At 39.6% G+C, this 27,867-nt stretch overlaps 1 protein-coding gene across 2 annotated transcripts; it reads left to right on the forward strand.

The window, feature by feature from the left end:
• The first annotated feature begins 155 nt into the window (after window positions 1–155).
• LOC133526272 (uncharacterized) lies at window positions 156–27,851 on the forward strand. Of its 2 annotated transcripts, XM_061862833.1 has the most exons (10): window positions 156–320; window positions 10,381–10,531; window positions 11,437–11,552; window positions 12,142–12,264; window positions 13,864–14,031; window positions 15,868–16,042; window positions 17,916–18,063; window positions 19,587–19,739; window positions 22,333–22,449; window positions 23,957–27,851. In XM_061862833.1, the coding sequence occupies exons 2-9, from the start codon at window positions 10,389–10,391 to the stop codon at window positions 22,447–22,449; spliced, it is 1,143 nt and encodes a 380-aa protein (XP_061718817.1). In that variant the 5' UTR covers window positions 156–320; window positions 10,381–10,388; the 3' UTR covers window positions 23,957–27,851. The 2 variants fall into 2 exon arrangements, with proteins under 2 accessions (XP_061718817.1, XP_061718810.1); XM_061862826.1 differs by having other exon boundaries at window positions 157–320; window positions 22,333–27,851.
• Window positions 27,852–27,867: the final 16 nt, after the last annotated feature.

Raw genomic sequence — 27,867 nt, forward strand, 5'->3', positions numbered from 1 at the left:
AAAGCAAGGTAAAATAAAGGTAAATAATTATGTACATTACTTTAATTTTGTTACAGAAGTTCCATCTCTAAGAAACTATTTAGTTTGATTATGTGATAGGTGTGATAGGTGTGATAGTCATAAACGTGTAAAGGAATGTATATGTCATCTGTCAAATAAATGTCATCTGTTTAGGTCAAAATTTAAAATAGGCGGACGTATAAAACCCCGTATTTATGTAGATATCTTTTCTTTGTCCTTGTAAATATAACTGGAAGACGTGTAAATCAGAAGAACACTAAAGAGATCTACAACAAGTAACATAATCTTCGTGAAAAAAGGTAATTAAGTAAATCTAAATAGTAAGTACCATTAGAAATTGCGTTTTAAGCACTCCTTCAAAATAAAGAAGTAGGGAAATGAGACAAAAGCGATATTTATGTAATTGTTGTTTTTGCGAATTTGTTAAAAATAGCCAGTAGTTATTTTTATTCAAATTTAAGCTATTTTGGATATTCAGTGTGTCTAAATATTATCTTATTTTGATTTGAGATTGACCTTCACGGGCTGAAAGGTCATTATACTGTTTATATAATGTTTAGGTTGCTTTGTTTTCGCACTCGATTACAGCGTGATACTTGGAATATCTCCTTAGTCCAAAAAAGCTAAGGAGACCACAAACATTTTTTTTTATAAAGGTTATGGATTTAAAAAATTGATTAGAAAAATTGGTTCATTCTAAGAATATTACAGTTTTTGTCTATTTTGAGAAATAATAATGAAACATAATGGATATGACTAATAAATAACTGGAAGAGATCTTTCTTCTTCTTCTTTAGCCCTTCTCTACCCTTCGGCTGTAGGCCTCCTTCATTTTATGCCACTCATCACGGTTCTGTGTGACCTGGAGCCTCTTCTTCCCTGCAGTCCTTTTCATGTCGTTGTCCCAACACATCTGGTGTCTACTTTGAGGATGTTCCTCCCCCCATGGTCGCCACTTCAGTAGACGATTGCTCCACAAATCGGTTTTTCGTGCTATATGACCAGCCCATTCCCACTTCAATCTAGCTACGCGTTTTACAACATTGGTGACCTTGCTCTTCTGTGTCAGCCACTCATTCGTATTTACGGAAGAGATGCAGTTTACTTAAAGTACTATGAAAATGAAAACTACTGAAGACATTGATTCCGGAATCGACCTAATATAAATAGTATTTACTGAAGACGTTTACCAGATTGAACTTACTGAAAAGAAAAAAAATCATACTTATGACAAGGCAGTATAGCTTAGAATCTACAGATGGCCTGTCAAGATGGACGAAAAAAAAAACGGCTCATTCCAAATTCAAATCTATGAACATTTTCTTGGTTCATCAGTGGTGGCAGCAAGGCAGAGTGATAATATTGTTTTTTATTGCATTTTTATTCATGAACTGATTTATATGTAGATGGGCGCCCTCTAGCCGCCCTTGTTTGCACAGTAATAAATATAATGTGTGATGTGATAGTTGTTAAAAGTGTTTGTGCTGTCATTCTGTTATCACATGCAAAGTGGCTATTTATAGTTTTTCATTAATTCATTGCAAGAAACGGGGTGAGTGTTACTTCCATACGTTTTAGTACTATTTCATTGGTAGGTATATTTATTTATTCTTTCTTAATTTTGATTAATGTTTTTAAAACATTCATGGAAAATTTTCAAAGTATATTCTTTGTTTTATTTGCACAAAATTATATATAGGGAGGGTCTGCCATCTTTTGGCCTGAATCGGAACAATAAACATGTAAATTTACACATCACGTGTTTTCTTGTACATAGTAGGTTCTGCCTTCTTGTGGGCTACATCGGAACAAAACATCACATTTACGCCTCGTGCCAAAAATCAGACGGCTCCTGTGCTGCCTCCTATAGTTCATGCACGCTCCCTATATATACATGGAGGAAATGGATTCTTTAGCAATTTGCAGTTCAAGTATATTTGGTTTTCATACTTATGCTAAGAACTGTCCAATGTAAAGTCAACCGTAAACTGCTAAAGAATCAATTTCCTATACTGTATTATATCAGGTACTGTACCGCATGTGTTGTTTTGTAAAATTTTACCAGACTATTTTTTTATAGAAATTTTTGTTAACAGTGTTATAGTCTGTCAGGCCATTTTCATAATTTTTTTTGTCACGGTAAATTTAAAAAATGTATATCTGTGCCTCGAAGAAAAAGGCGCGAAATTCAAATTGTCTATGGGAAGATTACCCTTTGTGCCTCCATTTTTAGGGTTCCGTAGCCAAATGACAAATAACGGAACCCTTATAGATTCGTCATGTCCGTCTGTCTGTGGGGGCGTCCATAAATTACGTGAGGCGTTCAAGGGGGGGAGGGGGTTAAGCTTAATCTTACCAAATCTCACTCGGGGGGGAGGGGCGTTTTTAGCAAATATCACGTAATTTTTTTCTTAGTGGAAAAAAGTGTAAATTTGCGTGGAAGTAAAGTTGAATCGGAATAAAAAAATTTTTTAGAAAAAAATAGCAAATTTCACAAAATAGTGTTGATGAATTAAAGTTTTGCTTATTTTTTTATAATCCATCGCGATTACAGCCTGTACACAAATTTAAAAAATCTCACGTGAGATTAGGAGGGGGGGGGGGGGGGGGGCTTAAGAAAAACATGACGAAATCTCACCAGGGGGGGTGGGGGGGTCAAAAATTCTCAAAAAAGCCTCACGTAATTTATGGACGCCCCCTGTCCGATTATGTCACAGCCACTTTTTTCCGAAACTATATGAGCTATACTGTTTAAACTTGGTAAGTAGATGTATTCTATGAACCGCATTAAGATTTTTACACAAAAATAGAAAAAAAAAACAATAAATTTTGGGGGTTCCCCATACTTAGAACTGAAACTCAAAAAATCTTTTTTCATCAAACCCATTGTGGGGTATCTATGGATAGGTCTTCTAATATGATATTTAGGTTTCTAATATCATTTTTTTCTATACTGAATAGTTTGCGCGAGAGACACTTCCAAAGTAAAAAAATGTGTCCCCCCCCCCCCCTGTAACTTCTAAAATAACAGAAAATAACAGAATGAAAAATCTGAAAAAAATATATGATATACATTACCATGCAAACTTCCACCGAAAATTGGTTTGAACGAGATCTAGTAAGTAGTTTTTTTTAATACATCATAAATGGTACAGAACTTTTCATGGGCGAGTCCGACTCGCACTTGGCCGCTTTTTTTTAAGTTAGCCGCCGTTTTCTACTGATAGAAATGGCTCAGGACGAGGTGTAGGGTTAGAGCCGGTGTAGCTTTATTTGACATTCATAAGCGCATTGTAAACTACCTACTCGAGAAATAAACTATCTTTATCTTTGTTTACACACCATAGAGGATGTTTTTGCTTTAATTAAAAAAAATATAGAATGGTTTGCAAATGTATCAGCTTGATAGAAATTACTTATGTCCTGTTACTGAAAGTTTTTTTTTAAATACTACATCGGTGGCAAACAATCATACGGCCTGCCTGATGGTAAGCGGTCACTGTAGCCTATGGACGCTTGCAACTCCAGAGGTGTAACATGCGCGTTGCCGGCCCTAACACTCCGCACCCTCGTTGAGCTCTGGCAACCTTACACGGCAGGAATATTTGGCTGCGGTTTTTATGTAAGGTGGGGGTATGAGATTCACAGTGGCCATACCTCTCTTTTGGACGTAGTTTAAGGACATACCCGGGTCCGAAAAAAGAAAGTCTCTGCAGTTACCTTTTGCCGACTATTCCTTATGCGGATGCATCTCAATTGACTAGAAGTAGGTTAAACTTGACTTATTTATGTGGTTAGATGTTTATCTGGAGCCAAACTGATGTGAATTTCATAATGTGTCTCTGTTTGTTGCAATGAGAATGTGTTGATCTTTTGATATCATAAGTGAAACCTATCACTAAGCAATAAACATATTATTATTATTTGTATGTCTCTTACAAATTCTCGGGACCATTGGGTAAGACAATTTACTCTAAAAGTAATGTGACACCAATCGATGATTATCCCTGTTCACACTATAGCAGTGCACCCACGGACAAGCCCCGGTTAGTGTAGGACTATAGTAAGAAAAAGGTACAAAAAGAAACCGGGCTATTGGGTTGAGTTGCTAGTGGACTGGTAACCGAGACTATGGAGGTGACTATGGCACCTGCCCTGATCATATGTTAAAAAACACGAAAAATGGACAGGTGGTGACTCGCCAACTCACAATATGGGTCCCCGAAAACGGCCGCTCGCACGGAGCGACAAGGGGACAACATTGCGTGAGCGGCTCAGGGTGTGGAGAGGTGTGCGCCGCTTTCTACCCAGTGGCTGTCAGCAGCCACTGTGCCAACTCGCGTCTTATGCATATTTCACTTCCACCCTGCGAGCATATAGCTCTGACACCCCACTCTGGACGGCCGGCAAAGGCAAGCCAGAGGTGAGAGTCCTGCGGCCCCTGCTCAGTGTTCACTCCAGCCGGCCAATGAAGGCAAGCCGGAGAGATATTATTATTATTATTATAGCCTTTATTGCTGGACACTTGGCGAGGAAAACGGCCGAGGCACGTCTACACTGGCCGTTTTGTGCGCGAGGAAATATCCTCGCACATAAGTGCTCGCTCGCGCGCTCTGTGTGAACCCGCCTATTCAAAAAGAAAAATATCCCGTCCCCCGATATTTGGAGGACAAAATTCAATTCAGCTGTTAATTCATGATTAATAAGAAAAAAATAATTATAAAATAATATATTTTTTTATATTCAAAAACCCCCTATGCTATATTACGCCAAAGAAACCCATTTCATGCCAAAATGCCGTACATCATTTTGGAAAAGAGCTGATACTCTGCAAACTGCTGAATCGATTTCTATAGAATATAGCTAAGAACCTCTGTAAGGAAACTCACTTACACATAAGGAAAACCGCATGGGAATCGGTCCATCCATTGGAGAGTCCATCTTTTTTCCGTCGGGGGTTAAAAACATGACAAGGTGAAAGATCATCATCGTCCTCACGTTGTGCCGGCATTTTGCCACGGCTCATGGGAGACTGGGGTCCGCTTGGCAACTAATCCTAAGAATTGGCACTAGTATTTACAAAAGCGACTGCCATCTGACCTTCCAACCCGAGGGTAAGGGCCTTATTGGGATTAGTCCGGTTTCCTCACGATGTTTTCCTTCACCGAAAAGCGACTGGTAAATATCAAATGATATTGCGTACATAAGTTCCGAAAAACTCATTGGTACGGACCCGCGACCCCCTGATTGCAAGTCACACACTCTTACCGCTAGGCCACCAGCGCTTCTTTTGACAAGGTGAAAGATAATTTACAAGTAAGTCTAGTTCTAGTAGGTATATTTTCTCGCGTATCTTTCACAGAACCAATTCATTTGAAGTATTAAATAGACCTAGTTGACAACAGGAGTGTCATTAAAGAAGCTCATGGCATTTGAAACTTTCTTACCACGGCCTAAGGCTTATTATTGGTCGAGCCACAGTCGTCTATTGGCCTACTTTTTACGTTGAACCTCTTAACGTCGTCCACATTCCATATAGAGTTGATAAGAACGCGAGTCTTTTAAGTCTAAATTGATTGATTTTGCGATTGTTATATATGTATATTGTTAATACGTATATGTAATACGTATGACGACCGGTTTGCCCTAGTGGGTAGTGACCCTGCCTACGAAGCTGATGGTCCCGGGTTCAAATCCTGGTAAGGGCATGTATTTGTGTGATGAGCATGGATATTTGTTCCTGAGAGTCATGGGTGTTTTCTATGTATTTAAGTATTTATAAATATTTATATATTATATAATATCGTTGTCTAAGTACCCTCAACACAAGCCTTATTGAGCTTACTGTGGGACTAAGTCAATTTGTGTAATAATGTCCTATAATAATATTTATGTCCTATAATAATACGTTTCATGTGCTGTTGGTTTTCAAATAAATAAATAATTAATAATAAATTTGAAGAACTCCAATCGTTATTACGCGACTACACGTTTAAAAAACTTCCGAGGTTATTAAGTCCCGAGTCGTCCTTTATTGAGTTGTTTAAGCACAACTTAACGCTTTTCCAGGCATTACGATTTATCGACAACATACGCACCAAAAGAATTTCAAACATAGCCATCCGATTTAAGGTTCAAATTAGATTGCACTTTCGCAAAATGTGAGTTGTCTTCAACTTAATCATCAAAGCTGGATTAATGGGAATATATTTGAATTTTTTGGGAAAACCTTGTAGATTGGTACGGCCTGGAAAAGGGGTAAAAAGACTCTAGTATTCCAATAAAGATTTCGTCAAAAATGTTATAGACATAGGAAAATTGTAATTTTTTAAAATGATTTGTGTATAACCCATGAATTGAATGTGGAAACTGTTAAGAGGGGACGTAATGTTGTAGACCCGGGTATGTCCTTAAACTACGTCCAAAATGAGGGGTATGGGCATTGTGAATGTCATCTAGCTGTAAGTCATCTCGCGGCACAGCACAGCGGATGTCATTCCAGATCTAGAGCAGAGCCCAACTGGGGAAGTACCTCCACCTTACAGAAAACCGCAGCCAAATAACACTAGACCCTACTCATAGTGTTGTGTTCCTGCCGGTGAGTAAGGTTGCCAGAGCTTGACGAGGGTGTGGAGTGTTAGTGTTAGGCTCGGCAACCCGCATGTCACTGCTCTGAAGTTGCCGGCACCCATAGACTACGGAGACTTACCATCAGACGGGCCGTATGCTTAAACAAGCAAACACGTAGACGTAACGACGTAGTATAAAACAGTACTTCTGTACCTCTAGTGTAACTTTGATCGACATCATAACGTGACGAACGCGTTTGCGTTAAGTCTCATTTTGTATAGGATTTTGAGGTTCCAACACGTCCCGCTTGGCGCGCTCTTTCGAAATCCAATACAAAATGAGACTAAACGCAAACGCGTACGTCACGTTTGGAAATCGAATTTATTTACACTAGGGGTACTGACACTACTGACCAGCGGATACATTAGAAACTATTTCGGCCGAACTCATTTTAAGATAACTCAATGTCGTTTAACTTCTTGTAGCGTGTTTATTTTTAGATGGTATGTTTATGTCATAGTCATAACGAATAGCACATATAGTATACCAAATACCATCCTTTTCGAACTCGTTAAATATCGTAAGGGACAACATGAATAATGCTTTATTGTTTTTACCAATACCTATGCCATGACGTCAACTGTATTTAGGCGCGATGTTGCATTAAAAAGAATGACATCTTATTTCAATGTCTGTAGTGTCGTTATTCCATTGTACAGTCGCCATCAGATATATCGCAGCGGCCGAGGTTCTCACAAATATCTATACACGTAAGGCGTTAGAGTGCGTGTTGAGATATTTTTGAGTACGACGGCCGCTCCGATATATGGCGACTGTATGTTTAAACAGTTTATGAAGTTAAATGGGATCTTGTCACAGAAGGCCGATCATATATTTCTTTTATTGTACTAAATTATTTGGTACCTAATTGATTGTGACACGGTTCCATATTGTTCTGATCGGCAAACAACGTTATTGTGCGTAGATTTGAATAATTATTACGTATTTGCAAACGGAAGGCGTAAAAGTAAACAATAATACATTTGTGTTTTTGCTTTAGGTGCGATTCTCATGACGCAACCGGGTGGAAATCGTGCATATTTTGCGATCGGCTCATTATAAGATCTAAGATCTTTAGATTCTTTCGAGCAATTTCGAGAAATATGATTTTAGGCCGAATGAAATGGCAAACCAGCGAATCCCGAATGAAACTCCATCTTTCACCAAATGAATGGCACCCCGAGAAGGGGCACGTATGATATGGTTGGACGCTATGAAGATATCGGCTGGCGGCAGTCTGCGCCGTGCAGTCCACATGGCTTTTGACAAAACACATGTGGTAGTCCTCACACATCCTCAGTAATGAGGGAACGAGAAAGAAGACTATAAAATCTGCAGATTTATCGAGGTCGGCACATTTTGTGACTTGAAGTTGTAGGCGGTCTCAAAGCTCGGAAACCGGTTAAATTTCCAAACAGTTATCATGTACTTAACGCAAAACCGAGCTCAAAAACCGTTATTTTTAAACCATTTTTATGAGAACAGTTGTTGTCAAATTAACCGGTTTAGAGCAATAATCGGTTTCTTCCTATGTCGGTGTCTATGTTTACGTACACGACCAGGCTAGTCTGCCGTTTCGTCGCTCATCGAATAAAAGGGTTTTTTTAGGTTACAATACCAATACTTTGACGACCAGTCTGGCCTAGTGAGTAGTGACCCTGCCTATGAAGCCGATGGTCCCGGGTTCAAATCCTGGTAAGGGCATTTATTTGTGTGATGAGCACGGATATTTGTTCCCGAGTCTTGGGTGTTTTCTATGTATTTAAGTATTTATACATATTTATATATTATATATATCGTTGTCTGAGTACTCACAACACAAGCCTTCTTGAACTTACTGTAGCGCTTAGTCAATTTGTGTAATAATGTCTTATAATATATAATATAATTAAAGTTCTTAAAACGTTCGCGTTCTTATAAAAGTTCGGAGGAAAGCAGAAATAAACCGGTATTTTACCAACCGGTTTCGAGCCTTGGGCAGCCTAACCTTTTGACCGCCACCGTCGGCTATGGCCGACATCTGAAATATTTGCCAAGGACGCCAACGACGGCTACAGCCGACAGTTTCGCCAATGCAATAGGGACTAACGCGGGACTCCGTAAAGTTCAATTTCGTTTAAATAATCGTGATCGCCTGCGTCCAGGGCACGGAAAGTTCCTTCGCTGTCTGGCGTTCAAGAGCCTAATAATGTGGGGCGGGATAATAAATTTGGTCTACAAATATGATATATATTTAATCAGGCATGCGACTCTGCTCGGTCAATAGAAATCGTGCCATAGCACCTTCATTTCACATTATAATTGTCATAGTTCTGGTTTTGTCTCTAACTCCTTTACCGTTCAGGCGATCCGGCTTTGGAATGATCTCCCACTCAACATCAGAAAGGCTCAAACCAAGCTCTCGTTTAAGCGTATGTTGCGCAAGCACTTTTTCGACAAGCTCTCTGGTTAATTGTCCTTCGTAGTCATAGTATTTTTTGCACTGGGTACATAAATTAATATATATGTATGTATATTTATTTATAGTATATTTATGTAAGTTTATAACCGTTAGTATATATTATTTATCGCTATTTTGCTTGTTTTAAGTTACTTATTCTGTTTTTTTTTTTGTTTAATGCCTGCACGTACTACTGTTTCTGTTTAGCCTGATGGTTGACTGGTAGAGAATGCCTTTAGGCATTAAGTTCGCCATTTGTACTTTATTTGTTATATTGTGCAATAAAGTTTAAATAAATAAATAAATAAATAAATATAATTATAGCAACAGGTAGCAAAGTTTATCAAACACGGAATAGCTAGTAAACAGATAAATAACTGTACCGTCATACTTGACATGACAAGATAACGTTTGACATGACAACATTTGCGAATAAATTTTCTAATTTATTAATTTCAACATGATCACGTTTAAGGTCAATGTGTTGCCACATCGTCGCTTCAGACTTTTCTTAAGTGAGTTTCACTGTACACCGTAATTTTACTATGATTATACTAGCTTCTGTCCGCGCGGTTTAAATATGAATAGGTAAGAGACAGAGAGTAGGGATTTAACGCAGTAAATCGGATAAAACATGTTCGATTCATATTAAGCGGGTTCATCTGTGGGTTGTTGTGACACTATTTGACTTTGTCAGTGATTTAGTGCGGTTATAAACTGACGTGACAGATGCTGAGACCGTCTAAGCATAGAGTTCTCACTCCATACAAAACACTTAATATTTTCGTAGCCCTCCGTACGCCGAACTCCCGCAGCGGGAGGGAAATAAAATGGCCACATCTGCTGGCATCCATTTTGTACATTTTGCCGAGTCTGGCGGGGGCTGGGCGGGCCAATACGCCATCGCCCAATTAAACACGGAATTATGAAGTTACTGTAATCCTAAATTTGTTGACGATACTGACAAACTGTAGCCTATCCTTGTCTAATGCTCTAGCTTTGGTATGTCAGAACAGTACAGACCTAATTTTTGGCACTTAAGTTTCCCTCAAGAGAGAGTACCTAAAATTGTCCCGCAGCGGGACACCGGCAGACAAGCCGAAGCTTCGTGGCAGCAGCGGGAGAAAGGCATACATTCAGACCTGTACACAATGGCATCTGACACACGAAGCGATAGTCGACATCTAGCGTCAAGTAGCGCATTTATCAGTACTGCTGCTTGACACTAGGTGTGATTATTTACAAACTATACGTTACATTTCAAATTTACAACTGCGTTTGATTAACAGTGATCAAGATGAGCAAGCTGTGCCGCCAGGTGTCCATCGAGTCCCCCGGGCCCACGCTGAAGGAGTGCGTGTTCAGCTTCGACGTGCCCGTGCCCGAGGTGCCCATGTACGGCGCGAGGATCCGGGTCGCGTACGCCGGCGCCTGCTACAGGTAACAACTACCCACCAGCGCTCAGTGTCCATCGGCCCCGGGCCCACGCTGAAGGAGTGCGTATTCTGTTTCGACGTGCCCATGTACCTACGGTGCGAGGATCTGCGTCGCGCACGCCTGCGCCTGCTACAAGTAACAACTACCCACCAGCGCTCAGTGTCCATCGGCCCCGGGTCCACGCTGAAGGAGTCCGTATTCAGTTTCGACGTGCTCATGTACCTACGGCGCGAGGATCTGCGTCGTGTACACCTACGCCTGCTACATGTAACAAGTACCCACCAGCGCTCAGTGTCCATCGGCCCAGGGCCCACGCTGAAGGAGTGCGTGCTCAGTTTCGACGTGCCCGTGCCCATGTATGGTTCACCCTCACACTCTAGAACTTAAACGGTGGCACACTGGTCGGTTTAAGAGGAATTTCCTCCCGCGGGGTAAAGAACAATGGTACTACAATTATCTACAGTAAAACTCTTATCATAGGGACCGTGCGCGTTGGAGGGTCTGCCAACTTGTGGCCTGAATCGGAAACATACACATGTATCGTCAGACGTAAAAGTGCATGGCGACTTTATCAATAAATTCATTCGTAATTACTCCATGCAATTTCGCAGCTTACTGTACACTGACACTTCACGCCAAAGCAAGTGCTGCTATCTGCCGTTATCGTTTTCTTATGCATGGTATTCTGCCATCTTGTGGGCTACATTGTTTCAAAGCTAAGGTACTGTGATTGACACGTTGAGAAATAGATGACGGTTTAAATTTTAATGCTGTGTGTTTATTTTTCTTTTATAAGTTTTGATGTAATATACAGCTTGAGTTGAACATTTTTGGACGTGTCACAAATAATTTCGCTGCTAGTGTTTATAATTAGCCACACCTAAAAGGCTTGGATGTTAACGTTCTAGGGCGAACCGCACCCGTTCCGCGTCCGTGTGTTCGACATCTTCCGTCTCGTCCATCGGCAGCCTGTCGGGTGAGATGGAGAACTTCGGGTTTCACACCTCGACACCTGCACATATAGGTAAAAAAGATTTCAAGATTATAATATGCTTCGCAGTTGGTTCCATGACATCAAGTTTGGATTGGCATCATAGTCGTGAGAACTCTTCAAGTATATTTTGTACACTATAGTTCGTGTCATCCACGATGACACGCAGATTTGTCATATCTAACCATTAATAACATGGGATTACGCGTCCAGGCACGCGTCTTCGTGAGTGACACGATCTATAATTGTTAATTCAGTATTTTTATAGCAACTCGTAAAATGCTCTCGGAAATCACGATGCGTACTGGTTGCCTGAAAATAAAGATTTTTCACTTAAACTTTTTAGCGTGAACATTTGTGTTTTTTGTTCAAAGTTAATTCTGTTGTTCTAAAGTTAATTCCTTAATGACTGTTACTATTTTTAATTTGAACCTTGTTGTATAGTAAATTGGGATGAATATCATTTGTTTATGCAAGGTTCTAATAGATTGAAACGGAGTTTATGTAATACACAATGGAGCTTACAAAGTTAATGCATTGCAGACATTGGATTCTGACAAAACCAGGATCATTTGAGACGCTTAAAAACACACAAACTTAATCTTCAGTGACATTGTTATAGGATTACGCGACGGGGCCCTTTTCCCTGGCTACGAGGTGGCTGGAGTGGTTGACGCCATCGGCAAGAATGCCGACACAGAAGGCATCAAAGAAGGCGACAGGATCGTTCTGTACCCGTACGAAGGTCAGCCATTCTTTATTCTTTTATAATTGCATACATGTAGCCGGAACAAAAGATATTAAATATTATATCAGGTTCATACATGCTACCCGATTCGGGTGTTGCAATAACTACACTAATTAACATACACACATATTATTCTAACATTATACACATAAAATATACATGTTTACAAATTAAACTAAGTTCAAGTACTGTCCTCTACAAACTCATCGACAGAATAAAAAATTTTTTTTATTAGGTGCTTTTTAAGTTTCTTAATAAATATTGTTAAATTTTCCTCTGACTTAATATGGGCAGGGATTCTATTATAAAGTCGCCACAGCATAGTTTGGGCTGCTTCGAAATAATTGTGTACTTAATGCCTGTATTACTAGGTTGAGCTCTCTTCGGCGACTTTGAATTCGTCTGAATATGCGTGAATTTTTGCGCACGAAAGTTGCCAGTTCTAGCATATAGATGCCAGATAGTGTTAAAATTTCATAATCTTTGAAATATGGCCTACAGCTGGCACCTAATTTTAGCCAGTATACGGATGCATTTCTTTTGCATAACAATTAATTCATTTGCATCAGTGCTGTTTCCCCACATTATGATTCCGGAACGCAAACAAGAATGCACGTTCTCATCTTGCATGCTACCCTATGAATTCCCAAATGTAACTGAGTTGCAGGCATGTCCTATATAATTCTAAGGTGCAGGACACCGGTCGTCAGCCTGTTCAAAACTTACTATTATGATGTATTTGGGAGAATCAACTTTTTAGCGTCACTCATTGCCATGGTTACGATTAGTTGTCCAGGGGACAAAAGTTCATTGAAATACTGATTTTATGGTACTTAAATGTATCAAACTTGCGTTTTTGTGGTCGTTATAACCAATGTCCATAATGGGCCCCCTACTAAGCATGTTAATAAAACGGCATACAACGTCTCTTCAAACAAACTGTGCCACTGTTGGACAACGGGACAGGATAACAAAACAAAAAAAGTTGATTCACCCATTTGATTCTGGAATTTCTATACTACATGTTACAATTTTTGGGATAAAAGGCACTAAAAAGCACAATCAATAAGTTTTTGGCAAATATAACATTTTTGTTATAAGCTTTTGTCGCTGACTGAACTTTTCTTACCACAGGCAACTAATACTCATCGAAACAATTGTAAAAACCCCAAACACAATTAAGTTGCGTTGTTTCATCACAGAGTTCCCATTCCCATCTCCTGTCTCCATCATTAGATCAGCTCGATGGTACCATAATGTTGCGTGAATTACATATGTCTGCAAATTTTCAGCTCAATCTGATATCAGAAAGTGGTTAAAAAATGGTTTGCAAGATTTGAAAAAAAAAGTTGGTTACATACGAACATATAAAGTTAAGCAAGCTTGTAAAAATGAGTGTTTTCTTTAAATAATAAAATAACTTACTGCTTACAGACATGTATACTTGTTAATAATGCAATTAATGGATATGATTTCTGTGCCAGTTCATGCATTCTCACAATGACAATCATTATGAAAGGCTAACTTAATTTTAGTATAAGACTAGCACAACGTAATGAAATATTCGTTATTTAATTTCTAATTCAAACATTCCAGGAGTCCCCCACGGCTACGCGGACTACATAGTGGTCCCGGACTTTAAGTGCCTGGTGCGCGTGCCGCCCGAGCTGCCGCTGAGCGTGGCCGCCATGCTGCCCACCGGCGCGCTGCTCGCCATGAACACCGTCAACACGGGCAGCGACTGCCTGCACAAGATCCTGGAAGGTCAGTCAACACTGTAAAGTAGGGGGCCTAATACACTTCCCTGAGGCACACCTTATATTAGTACCTACTATTTCATGCTCCACATGATCAAAGGCTTTGATCATGTCGTTAATTCTGGAAGGTCGCCATGAGCATCGTCAACACGGGCAGCGACTGCCTGCACAAGATCCTGGAAGGTCAGTCAACACTGTAAAGTAGGGGGCCTAATACACTTCCCTGAGGCACACCTTATATTAGTACCTACTATTTCATGCTCCACATGATCAAAGGCTTTGATCATGTCGTTAATTCTGGAAGGTCGCCATGAGCATCGTCAACACGGGCAGCGACTGCCTGCACAAGATCCTGGAAGGTCAGTCAACACTGTAAAGTAGGGGGCCTAATACACATCCCTGAGGCACACCTTATATTAGTACCTACTATTTAACGCTCCACATGATCAAAGGCTTTGATCATGTCGTTAATTCTGGAAGGTCGCCATGAGCATCGTCAACACGGGCAGCGACTGCCTGCACAAGATCCTGGAAGGTCAGTCAACATTGTAAAGTAGGGGGCCTAATACACTTCCCTGAGGCACACCTTATATTAGTACCTACTATTTCATGCTCCACATGATCAAAGGCTTAGGTTAGGTCATGTCGGTAATTCTGGTAGGTCACATGAACGCCGTCAACAAGGGCAGCGTCGACGGGCGTGACATTTACGAGCATTACATCTAAAAAGTGAAGCTTTATATGTATTTATAAAACAGGGATCGGAACCGTTGTTTTGTAAAAAGTTCGAAATAACCATATATTTCGGTTCATTTTATACTCCAGTTGTATTTTCAGATAACAACTTCGTATTATTAGATTTCCTAATAGGGTTGTTTCCATCTACAAATCTTAGGGCACAATTGTATCCCAATAAATTATTATGGATTATAAGAACATGTTAAACTACTTTTAGGGGACCTGTAATGACCATATTTTTGTAAATATTGAATTTAAAATATCTTTTGGCACACGTCACGTGACCAAACTCGAAACGTCATTGAAGATTCTGATGACGTCACAACTCTCGGATTGACACTGTTGACAGTTAGGCGATAAACAACAAATGACAAATGTCAGTTGACAGTTCGTATCTTCTACGTGTGTATGTAGTTATGTGTCAAACCGTAAACTGTGACGTCACACAATTTTCAAAGAGCGTTTTGGGCGCGAAAGCATCTGTCAAAATATATTTTGTTAATTTAACATATTTAAAGCCGTTTTTAGTATAAAAGTAGAATTTTAGGGCAACTTTTAGTTAATATAGAACGTAATACAAGCGTTTCAAAAAATTGGAAACAACCCTATTAGAAATGAAGTAATTAACAGAGAACGAAAAAATACCGTTTTCGTTCCAAAAAAAAAAATACCGGTTTCCGATCCATGGTCAAGTTAAATACAGGAAATGTACAGTCAGCGAAAAAAGCTTGTGTCAAAAATGTTTTTTTTTTTTTTACTAAAACGTTATTAAAAAGGTCTTGACAGACGTAGACAACATTATATCGGATAACAATTTTTTTTTTTTATAAAAATAAATAAATATTATACGATATCAGTACACAAATTGACTAAGTCCCACAGTAAGCTCAATAAGGCTTGTGTTGAGGGTACTTAGACAACGATATATATAATATATAAATACATATAAAACACCCATGACTCAGGAACAAATATCCATGCTCATCACACGAATAAATGCCCTTACCAGGATTTGAACCCGGGACCATCGGCTTCGTAGGCAGGGTCACTACCCACTAGGCCAAACTGGTCGTCAAACGTTTAAATGTGTATATTAACATTCCAGGGCCAGACCACAAGGACATAGCCACCGTCCTCATAGTCGGCACCGGCGGCCTTGCGCTCTGGGCCCTGCGCATAGCCAGCCACTACTTCCGCCAGTCCTGCTGGCACGACCGCGTGCGGATATCTGTCGCCACGCTCAATGATGAAGGTTTCCTGTACGCCAAGGACAGCGAAGAGTGAGTATTGTCAAATTTTGTAGCCAAAGTAAATTTACTGCCATATTTAGACATATGATTAAAACTTTTACAGTACATATGGTGCTACTTTACACTAAGCAAAAAGTATGGAAACAAGATTATATTTTAATAGAAAAGTGCGAATTTTTTAAGTGATGTAATATATACTATTCATTAGAAACAAAATGGTAAATATAATAGTAGAACATTTTAATAGTACATTACGATACAAGTGCGAAAAATAGAAAATTCGAAACGAGTGTCGGTAAATTAAAACACGACCGAAGGGAGTGTTTTAAATCGACACGAGTTGCGAATTACCTATTCGCACGTGTGTCGTACAACGTTTTACAGTACATATGACCCTTTAAATGTTCGACACAGTAACGTAATATGCTAATTTTCGCACTAGTGCGGTAAAGTAGCACCATATGTACTGTAAAAGTAAACTACTTAAGTTGTGACTGTAATATTTGCCAAAAAAAAAAAAAAACGCGCATGTAACTCCTCTGGAGTTGCAGGCGTACATAGGCTACGGAGATTGCTTACCATCAGGCGGGCCGTATGCTTGTTTGCCATCGACGTAGTATAAAAAAAAATTACTGGGTTTTCCGACCAGATTTCCCCTATTATATTATTGATTATGTAAAAAAAAGAAGAAAGTGGTGTGTCGGGCCTGTGGTTGGGTGTTCGTCACGTCCGCCCTTCGTTGAATCTCCCATCCGAATTTCTTCTAGTTATTATCGATTATGGAAAAAAAATGTATAGTTTAAATCAGTGGTGGGCAAAGCATGGCCCGCGGGCCAGCTCCGGCCCGCGATAGGATCTTATCTGGCCTGTCGTCCGTTCTTTCAATTAATTTCTATATAAACTGCGAAATAATTTCACTGATTTCTCTCATGAAATGTCTTAAAGTTTCTGGTCCGTCGTGAACAATGTTGTATCATTGGTTTAAATATTGGTGTATTGGTTTAGTGGAGTGTGTGTGTATAATCAACGCCCGCCCCGCGCGACCCCCACGCCGCCGCCGGGGGACACGGCCGGACCGAGGGCGGACCGAGTACCGATATAAAACTAATTCATATGCGGCCGGTCCGCTGGGAACACGGCCGGACCGAGGGCGGACCGAGTACCGATCTAAAACTAATTCATATACGGGCAACCGCGCTGGGAACACGGCCGGACCGAGGGCGGACCGAGTACCGATATAAAAGTAATTCATATGCGGCCGGCCCGCTGGGAACACGGCCGGACCGAGGGCGGACCGAGTACCGATATAAAACTAATTCATATGCGGCCGGCCCGCTGGGAACACGGCCGGACCGAGGGCGGACCGAGTACCGATCTAAAACTAATTCATATACGGGCAACCGCGCTGGGAACACGGCCGGACCGAGGGCGGACCGAGTACCGATATAAAACTAATTCATATGCGGCCGGCCCGCTGGGAACACGGCCGGACCGAGGGCGGACCGAGTACCGATATAAAACTAATTCATATGCGGCCGGCCCGCTGGGAACACGGCCGGACCGAGTACCGATCTAAAACTAATTCATACACGGGCAGCCGCGCCGGGAACACGGCCGGACCGAGGGCGGACTGAGTACCGATCTAAAACTAATTCATATACGGGCAGCCGCGCCGGGAACACGGCCGGACCGAGGGCGGACCGAGTACCGATCTAAAACTAATTCATAAACGTACAGCCGCGCCGGGAACACGGCCGGACCGAGTACCTACATCTACATCAACGATATCAAGTTGTCTTCTATTAAAACGTACAAAGAATTTCACATATTCCAACTTCGTATTTATTACAAAACAATAACGATCTTTAAAACACGAAACGAATTTATTTTTATTTATTTACAGAATAAAAGTAGTACAATGGAACGAAGACCTGTACGAGAAACAGCTGATAGAGCGCACAACAGACGCCTGCGGCGGCCCCGTGGACCTGGTCATGAACTTCGGCACCACATCCCGTTCACTGCACCGCTCCCTGCAGTGCCTAGCGCCGGTAACGTCCTCTATACTGTACAATACAATACAATACAATACAATACAATACAATACAATACAATACAATACAAATACACTTTATTGCACACCTCAATACAGAGACAGTACAAATAATACAACACATAAAGAAGAGGTAAACAACAGGCGGTCTTATCGCTAAAAAGCGATCTCTTCCAGACAACCTTTAGGTAGCGGAAATTAAAAAAAAAATGTTATGTCAGTGTTCCAGATGCAATAAAAGAAGTCTAGCACGGAATAAACACAAAACTAAACAATATATCGTATACAAATATAATTAAAAAAAGATATATAAATACATATACATAAATATATTAAAATACATATTACATACATAATACTAGACGACCGGTTTGGCCTAGTGGGTAGTGACCCTGCCTACGAAGCTGATGGTCCCGGGTTCAAATCCTGGTAAGGGCATGTATTTGTGTGATGAGCATGGATATTTGCTCCTGAGTCATGGGTGTTTTCTATGTATTTAAGTATTTATAAATATTTATATATTATATATATCGTTGTCTGAGTACCCTCAATACAAGCCTTATTGAGCTTACTGTGGGACTTAGTCAATTTGTGTAATAATGTCCTATAATATTTATTTATTATATTAAAATACATATTATATATATATATATATATATAATAAATGCCAGCCATAAGTATGGAAAAGGAAGCAGATAAAAGTATTACAGAGCAGGTAAAAAAGTGAAGTTTACATACACATACATACATACATACATACATGTACATACATACATGTACAGTACATGTGGCTCCAGTCGGTCATCTTCGAGCAGCTGATGGACAACAGACATGTGACACTACCTCTTGCTACAGTGCCTGACATCTTCATCATGTCGTCTTACAAATGTAAGTTTTTTTTTTATACTACGTCGGTGGCAAACAAGCATACGGCCCGTCTGATGGTAAGCCGCCTCCGTAGCCTATGTACGCCTGCAACTCCAGAGGAGTTACATGCGCGTTGCCGACCCTAACCCCACCCCCTCGTTGAGCTCTGGCAACTTTACTCACCGGCAGGAACACAACACTATGAGTAGGGTCTAGTGTTATTTGGCTGCGGTTTTCTGTAAGAAGGTACTTCCCCAGTTGGGCTCTGCTCTAGATCTGGAATGACATCTGCTGCTTTTTTAAAATGGGTATCTACATGGTCGTAGAAGATCCTAACATTTTTTTTTGGAAAAGGAAGCAGATAAAAGTATTACGGAGCAGGTAAAAAAGTGAAGTTTACATACACATACATACATACATACATGTACAGTACATTGGCTGCGGTTTCCTGTAAGGTGGTGGTACTTCCCCAGTTGGGCTCTGCTCTAGATCTGGATTGACATCTGCTGCTTTTTTTGAATGGGTATCTACATGGTCGTAGAAGATCCTGGGGGGGTAAAAATGGGGTTCCGATTTTACTATCGTGTTCTGTGCAAAGTTCTATCGTGGATTGTTGCTAAATATACGATATATTTATAAAATGTAACGTTCCAGGGCGGCGTGGTCTTAGTTACCGAGGGCGTGGGGGAGAAGCTCCTCCCCAAGTTCGCGAAGAAGGCCGAGGAGCTGCACGTGCACGTGGTGGTGGTGCCCAACGGCACGCTGGAGCAGCTGCGGGAGCTGGTGGGGCTCGTCGCCAAGGGGGAGGTAACTATCATGGACATGGTCACTCACTGGGGTCACTCCTGGAGAACTGAGGACGGGCGAGAGAAACTCCTCGCCAATTAGCTATGGGAGCTTTTGGGGCTCTTCGCCATGGAGGTAACTGTGGCAGGTCACAACGTTTACTCATTTTTACAAAAAACTTAACAAAAACCGACTTCAAAAATTACCATAAGCGCCATACATGTGCCTATAACATTTGAAGAGTTCCATCGATTTCTCCAAGATCCCATCATCAGACCCCGACTTGGTGCCAACGGGACCATCTCGGGGTTATACCCGTTCGATTAAAAAAACATTTTTGAAAGTCGTTTCACGATTCTCGGAGATATCGAGTAACATACACACAAAAAAAAATTGAGTCCAATTGAGAACCTCCTCCTTTTTTGAAGTCGGTTAAAAAATGTAAGCGATGACTACGATCATCGATCGAAAATACTCGCAACATTTTTAGAAGCAATTTTCATGTTTTGACATACTAGTAAAAAAAAATGTGGTGCCTATTAGACGTGTTCGTTACCGGAGAGAGGCTCCAAAAATGCTGTTCATATTTTTAGCAACGGTATTTTTTTTTTTAATAAATATAATAAATAAATAAATAATAAATATTATACGACATTATTACACAAATTGACTAAGTCCCACAGTAAGCTCAATAAGGCTTGTGTTGAGGGTACTTAGACAACGATATATATAATATATAAATATTTATAAATACTTAAATACATAGAAAACACCCATGACTCAGGAACAAATATCCATGCTCATCACACGAATAAATGCCCTTACCAGGATTTGAACCCGGGACCATCAGCTTCGTAGGCAGGGTCACTACCCACTAGGCCAAACCGGTCGTCGCATTATAAACTTAAAAAGCGTTACGATTTTCCATAAACTCTATTGGCTGAAACAACTACACCAGAAACACTTATTTAGTCTTCTTCTTTCCATCCTGAGGGCCTACCGCGAAACACGTTGAACGTGTTGCTTCTCTATCGCACTTATAAATTTGTACGTAAGTGTGACAGGGAGGCAACACGTCGAACATGGTTCGCGGTAGGCCATCTGTTACCCCCTGCTGGGGAGTAGGGCTCGAACCATTTTCTTCCACTGACTCCGGACCTCGGCAGCTCGGGTAACCTCGTCCCACCCCATCCCCAATACTGTTAAAATATGTATCTAAATAATCTAAGTTAATTACTACTAGCGCCATCTGTTATACACGATATGTAAACCGTACATGTGTCATTGTCTGTGACATTAAAAAAATAAAACAGTCTCCCCAACCCCACCCAACCCAACTCTTACTCCACGGAACGGCGCCAAGTAAATTTAGGGCTACCATGTTTCCGTTTTCCGGGTACACACACTTATTACGAACACTTGTTTAGTAGTTAAAAAACACATTTTCTCCGATGTGCTCGGAAATATTCACCTTATTGTAGCAAAAATAGTACGGGAAGTTCTTCGTTACGGTCAAATACAAATTAAAAAAAAATTAAACCATTATTGTCGTGTTTTAGCGGACGGAAGTTATTACTGTATTGTTTTTTACTTTTTATAAACATACAATCACTAAGAAAAACGCATACAGCCAATTAATATAAGTAGCTGCGGGCCGCGTCTACACGACCCGGTCAGCGCCATTTCAAGATATAGCATAGAGTCGTGTAAGACCGACGTGTATGATCGTGCGAATACTGCTTAATAAAATCAAAGACTATATAACTTTTATATTTTTGTTAAGGATCTCATGCGTGCAAATACAGCTTATATTGCACGATTATATTGAATGAGCGAATATTGAATGGTACTGAATGGCAGAATAGTTGTGCCTTTAACTTTTAAAAAATAATTAAAGAGCGAAACTGATTTTAACGTTTTTGATGTGAAGGCTCGATTTGAGTGCTGGTTCATGTTTAAATTATAATTATTTTACCTGATTTCCTCGCATGTTTGGAGAAAAGCACTATATACACCGTGTTTTTTTTTATTTACGTTAATTTCGAGGGTGCATTCCTGAGCTTAAATTAAGTAACTTTCTCAAAGACACCGATATTCTAATTAACTCCATTTCGGAGATAATCAATCATTAATTTTTATCTTATAAGGCCCTTACGAGCGTGTACACTTGCCTTAGGGCCTGTTTACTTATTGATTAGTGTTTAGTGCGAGTTCATACATTTGCTACTAAACGTAAGTACTATCTCGGACGATCGACGTTCGAAATGACATTGATATGTCACAGTTTTCAATTGTTTGGTTGAGTTAAATGTAATGCCCGTGTTACAACAACGCTATATGCAACATTTAGTTACTTTATATAAAAATAAAAACAGTAAAAAAAAAACCAAAAAAAAAATTTTTTTTTTTGAAAATAACTATGCCATTTAGTTTCTGTAAACGTACTTACCGATACCCCGAAGTTAACGAAATTCAATAAAAACACGGTGTATACCTCGGCAGGAACAGCAATTCGTGGATTCGTCTTTGCCTCGAAGCTTTGAAAATCGAAGCTCATCCGCGAATCGCCCTTTCCCGGCCTCTGCAATAATATACTATTCCTCTTTATTCTCAGATCGCCCCTCCCCCCCACTCGGTGTTCCCCGCCGAGGAGGCGCAGGAGGTGGTCCGCAAGCTGTGCAACTCGGAGATCAAGGGCCGCGCCATCTTGCGGTTCCACAACGTGGACTAAGTGAGTGGGACCACTGCAGCTGGGGATATACTGATGTGACGGCCTAGTGACATACCTATATACAGCGGTGGCAGCATGGTTCCATTTTTATCACCTGTCACTATGCCTGTCACTTTCGAACATACAGACATGGTGACAAATGATATAGAGCCGACCATCTTAGGCCTACAGGACGTCCCAAGACTACGGGACATCAAGGGAAAGTACCTTAAATATCGTAGATAGGATATTTTGCTGAAATAATAAATAATAAATAAATATTATAGGACATTATTACACAAATTGACTAAGTGCCACAGTAAGCTCAATAAGGCTTGTGTTGAGGGTACTTAGACAACGATATATATAATATATACATATTTATACATACTTAAATACATAGAAGACTTTATGTTATTTTTAAAAGTCAGTAATTATCAGCATATAAAGGTTTTCTAAGAATCACTTGCTTCGCCCGGGAATCGAACCGACTTAAATGTGAAAATAAAATCATCCCCTATTTTTCTGATGCCAATCGAAAGAATGGACAAAAAATAATAATTCTTCTTAAGTGACATAGTATTTTAAACGAAAGGAACGACGTAAAATGTATGAGTCAAATTTCATGAAAATGATTAAGTCGGTTCGATTCCCAGACGAAGCCAGTAATTCTTAGAACATATTTAAATGCAGAATTACTGACTTTTAAAAATAACGTAGTCTTCTTTCAGCAAAATATCCTATCTAAGATATTTAAGGTACTTTCCCTTGATGTCCCATAGTGTTGGGACGCCCTGCATAGATCCAGGGCATTTTTTATCCTTGGAGTTTGGAGTTCAAATTTCAAATTTAATTTGTACTTGTACATGTATCAACGGACATGTCTGTGCCTATCGGCGGGCATACATTATTTTCATCACACTTGTTCGAAAAAGGCCTTATTTCATGCAGGTGTGCTGAAGGACAAAGGCCTATTTCGTTCCCGCGGGAGTTATGGATTGTGAAAAAAAGCTATAACTCCCTAGGGAGTTTTTTTTTAAATCATGTCACTTGTTCATACAAACCAAGTAGCATAAATAAGTTTTACTTTTAAAACACTGACGTTTATAATTTAATATTTTTGTTTATGTTCAATATTATTTAATTTGATTATTATTTAATTATCTTATCTATCTTATCTAAGTGTGATGAAAAACATTGTAACTCCGGGGGGAAGAATATTGCAAACTCGGTTCTTTAATGCCCTCCAGCCTCCGGCTTTCGGGAATTAGCACCCTCGTATCCAGACTTTCACCTACCCCCCTCGTTGCACAATGTACTATAGAATTGTCCTCAAGACAACTGACGTACACATCTGTGATTATCCCTGGCTTAGGGGCAGTTTCATGATAGCTTGTATAAGAGGAAGTCCTCTTAAACGATTGTTGTTTTTTTTTACCGCCTTCAATAAAGGAGGAGGTGGAGTATGTTACTCGATATCTCCGAGAATCATGAACAGATTTTCAAAAAAAATTTTTTGATCGAACAGGTATAACCCCGAGATGGTCCCGTTGGCACCAAGTCGGGGTCTGATGATGGGATCTTGGAGAAATCGAGGGAACTCTTAAAATGTTATAGGTACATGTATTGTGAATTTTTTATTTGTTCCTTATAAAGGTTTTTGGGATTTATGAGGTTAAAAACAGGAACTTTTATTACAAATTTTCGTGAGACTATCCCTTGGTGCCCTGGCATGCGTACTTGAGTATGATTTAATGTAATTAACGATTGATATGTGTATGATGTAATGTATTCGAAAAAATGTACCTAATTAACCCAATAGGCCTATGGAAGAATTTTTTTTTTGACATTTTGACTACACCACAGCCCGTCTGCCTGCCATGCGAAAATTTGTTACTATTCTTAACCTCGCTACCAACGTTTTCGTAGCGCTACGCTGGTAGCCGATCCCTGTGTTTTCCCGCTTTGTAGAGGAAAGCGAGCCGAGCGGGTTCCCTGTACTCAATGTGTTAAAGAAAATAAATGATACAGAAAAATGTTTTAATATTAAAAGTACAAAATTCGGCATTGCAGCATATTTTTATTTTTTATTTTATTGGTATATAAGTATATTAGAAGATTACAAATGCCCTTCATGAAGCACACTCAATTATAATGTACTTAATATACTATTTTTATATAAATCAGATGTATGATAATGGTAACTTAATTTTATAGATGGCTACACATTTTTAATTGTTTATTTGACTAATATTGCAATCAGTTTTGTATTATTTTAGCGATCAATTGTAATACTACTTTTGTACTTCCTATAGGACGTACGGTTTTTAAATTTTTTATATTTTAAAATAATTATCTTGTCCGAAATAAAACCTATTTAGTTTTATTTCGGACAAGATATCTATTTATTGTCGCATACTGCTACAAAATATATATTGATTGAGTAAGATGTGTAAAATCTAAGACAATTTCGTGCTTCGAATTTGACAGGTAAACGAGATGGCGCTGTATAGCGCCATACATTTTGCGGTAACTGTCAAAAGTTGACGGTTGACAATTCAGTGACCGCAAAACATATGGCGCAGTACAGCGCCATCTGTTTTGGTTGTCAAATTAAGGGGCACGTTTTTCTTAGACATGTATATTTTACTATTAGCTAAAAAGATGCGATTATAGAAATATTCGCGAAATAAATGAATGTAACCTTGTAATTGTAGTTAAAGTTAAAAAAAACGGCTCGAGATATGTTCGGATCATAGATAAATAAGTACATAAGCATAGAGCGCTCTCTCCATACATCAGTTTTCTTCCCAAAACTTATTTGAGTACTCGACATCGCTACTTGACACTAGATTTTTTTTTTTTTTTTATACTACGTCGGTGGCAAACAAGCATACGGCCTGCCTGATGGTAAGCAGTCTCCGTAGCCTATGTACACCCGCAACTCCAGAGGAGTTATATGCGCGTTGCCGACCCTAACCCCACCCCCCGCGTTGAGTTCTGGCAACCTTACTCACCGGCAGGAACACAACACTATGAGTAGGGTCTAGTGTTATTTGGCTGGTGTTTTCTGTAAGGTGGAGGTACTTCCCCAGTTGGGCTCTGCTCTAGATCTGGAATGACAAATGCATCTGCAGATGTCACGAGTGTCACGAGTGACGAAAAGTGTATTGCTCAACAATTTACAGCTAATACTACAAGCAGGAGTTGAAAATAACGTTCCGGTCAGGGCTGCCAGATCGTATAATTCGATACGAATTTCGTATAATGGGACTGATTATCGTATCTATTATGTATATAGTCGTTCGGTATAAATTTTTTTTTTAATATTATAGGACATTATTACACAAATTGAGTAGTAAGAAACAGTAAGCTCAATAAGGCTTGTGTTGAGGGTACTTAGACAACGATATATATAATATATAAATATTTGAACACTGACACTGTGTGACATAGGCTCATCAGCTAAATAGCTGCTCGCCTATAATTATATAATAATTATTTAAATACATAGAAGACACCCATGACTCAGGAACAAATATCCATGCTCATCACACGAATAAATGCCCTTACCAGGATTTGAACCCGGGACCATCAGCTTCGTAGGCAGGGTCACTACCCACTAGGCCAAATTGGATACGAAAAAACACGAATGGTTAATTCGCATTTCTATTTCAGCACGGGATTAACAGAGACGGATTGCCAACTTGATAATACGATACGGTAACGGTTTGAGTAGTTTTCTCTTTAGACTCACCATTTGATGAGTTTGGTGTTCTATATGATGGGTGTTTGTTAATATGTGAGACGTGTTTTACTTTTTTGTGCTGTGTTTCGGCGCTACTACTATATACAAGTCGATTTTTGAGGTAAGAATTGAAAAAGTCAGCTAAAATCGAATTTCGTATAATTTTTGACGTTGGACTGTATAATCAAAATGTATGTACTGGCAGCCCTGGTTCTGGTTAATCCGGCTATAATATTAGCTGATAATTGTTGAGCATTAGACTTTCCGTTTCGTCGCGACATCTAGCGTCAAGTAGCAGTACTGATAAATCCGCCACTTGATGTCGATTAAGAAAATAATAAGCGTTTTGGTAAAAAAACTGATGTATGGAGTGAGCAATCTATGCCTTGTCTATATGGTTTGGAGACATTCATCCAACGTTCCATTCACGCTGTTAACTGGATGTGAACTTTATTGCCAAGACACAAGGGCTACATATGGTCAGTTAAGGATTGCGTTTTGGTTAAAATTATAGGGGGCGTGCATGAACTGTAGGAGGCAGCACAGGAGCCGTCAGATTTTTGGCGCGAGGCGTAAATGTGATGTTTTTTGTTTCGATGTAGCCCACAAGATGGCAGAACCTACTATGCACAAGAAAACACGTGACGTGTACATGTGCATGTTTATGGTTCCGATTCAGGCCACAAGATGGCAGACCCTCCAACGCGCACGGTCTCTATTGCACAATGTTTTTTCAATCCTTAGACTAAGCGGAGTATTGAACGACATTCTATCCGGGACTAGCCACGAAATCGCAAATAGAATTTAAAGTTTACGAGTTCTCGATTTCCGGGTAGCGACTTGGTAAAAGTTGTCCAATATAACCAAAAAGAAATTGAAATAGAGGTGTATTGCCAAAGAAAACTTTGTAGCCACAGTAAATTTACTGCCATCTTTCGACACACGATTAAAACTTTTAGAACGCCATTTGACTGTGGTTGAATTTATTGATCACTTTCACTTTCAGTATGTCCGAGGGTTGAGAAAGCATATGTGATATGAAAATGTTTTAAAATTGTATGTATGAAAAAAAGTATTATATTGGTGAAAAAATGTTGCTTTAGTTAATAATATAATGCGTTTACGTAAAAATAAAATAGTTTTAGTACTTACAACGAATATAATATAACGTATTTAATAATGGTACTAATGACTTTGTTATTAGAAATGCTAATCATATCTGAATTTCGCGTAAAAAGTATCCTTTACAGTACATATGGTGGTACTTTACCGCACTAGTGCGAAAATGAGCATATTACGTTACTATGTCGAACATTTAAAGGACCATATGTACCTACTGTAAAAGTGCGAATAGGTAATTCGCAACTCGTTTCGATTTAAAACACTCCCTTCGGTCGTGTTTTAATTTATCGCCACTCGTTTCGAATTTCCTATTTTTCGCACTTGTATCGTAATGTATTATTACAGTACATATGGCGTTACTTTACCGCTCTAGTGCGACAATTAGCACATTACGTGACGTCGAAAATCTAAAGGGCCATATGTACTGTAAAACGTCCGATACATGTGCGAATTTCCTATTTCGCACTTGTATCGTAACATATTATTATGAATCGTAGTATTGGTTATGGTATGGATAATATTATTGTGTGCTGAATATATTATATTTTACTTATTATTTTTTTAAACTG

The sequence above is a fragment of the Cydia pomonella genome, chromosome 1 (assembly GCF_033807575.1).
Source record: "Cydia pomonella isolate Wapato2018A chromosome 1, ilCydPomo1, whole genome shotgun sequence".
In the NCBI taxonomy this organism is placed as follows: Eukaryota; Metazoa; Arthropoda; class Insecta; order Lepidoptera; family Tortricidae; genus Cydia; species Cydia pomonella.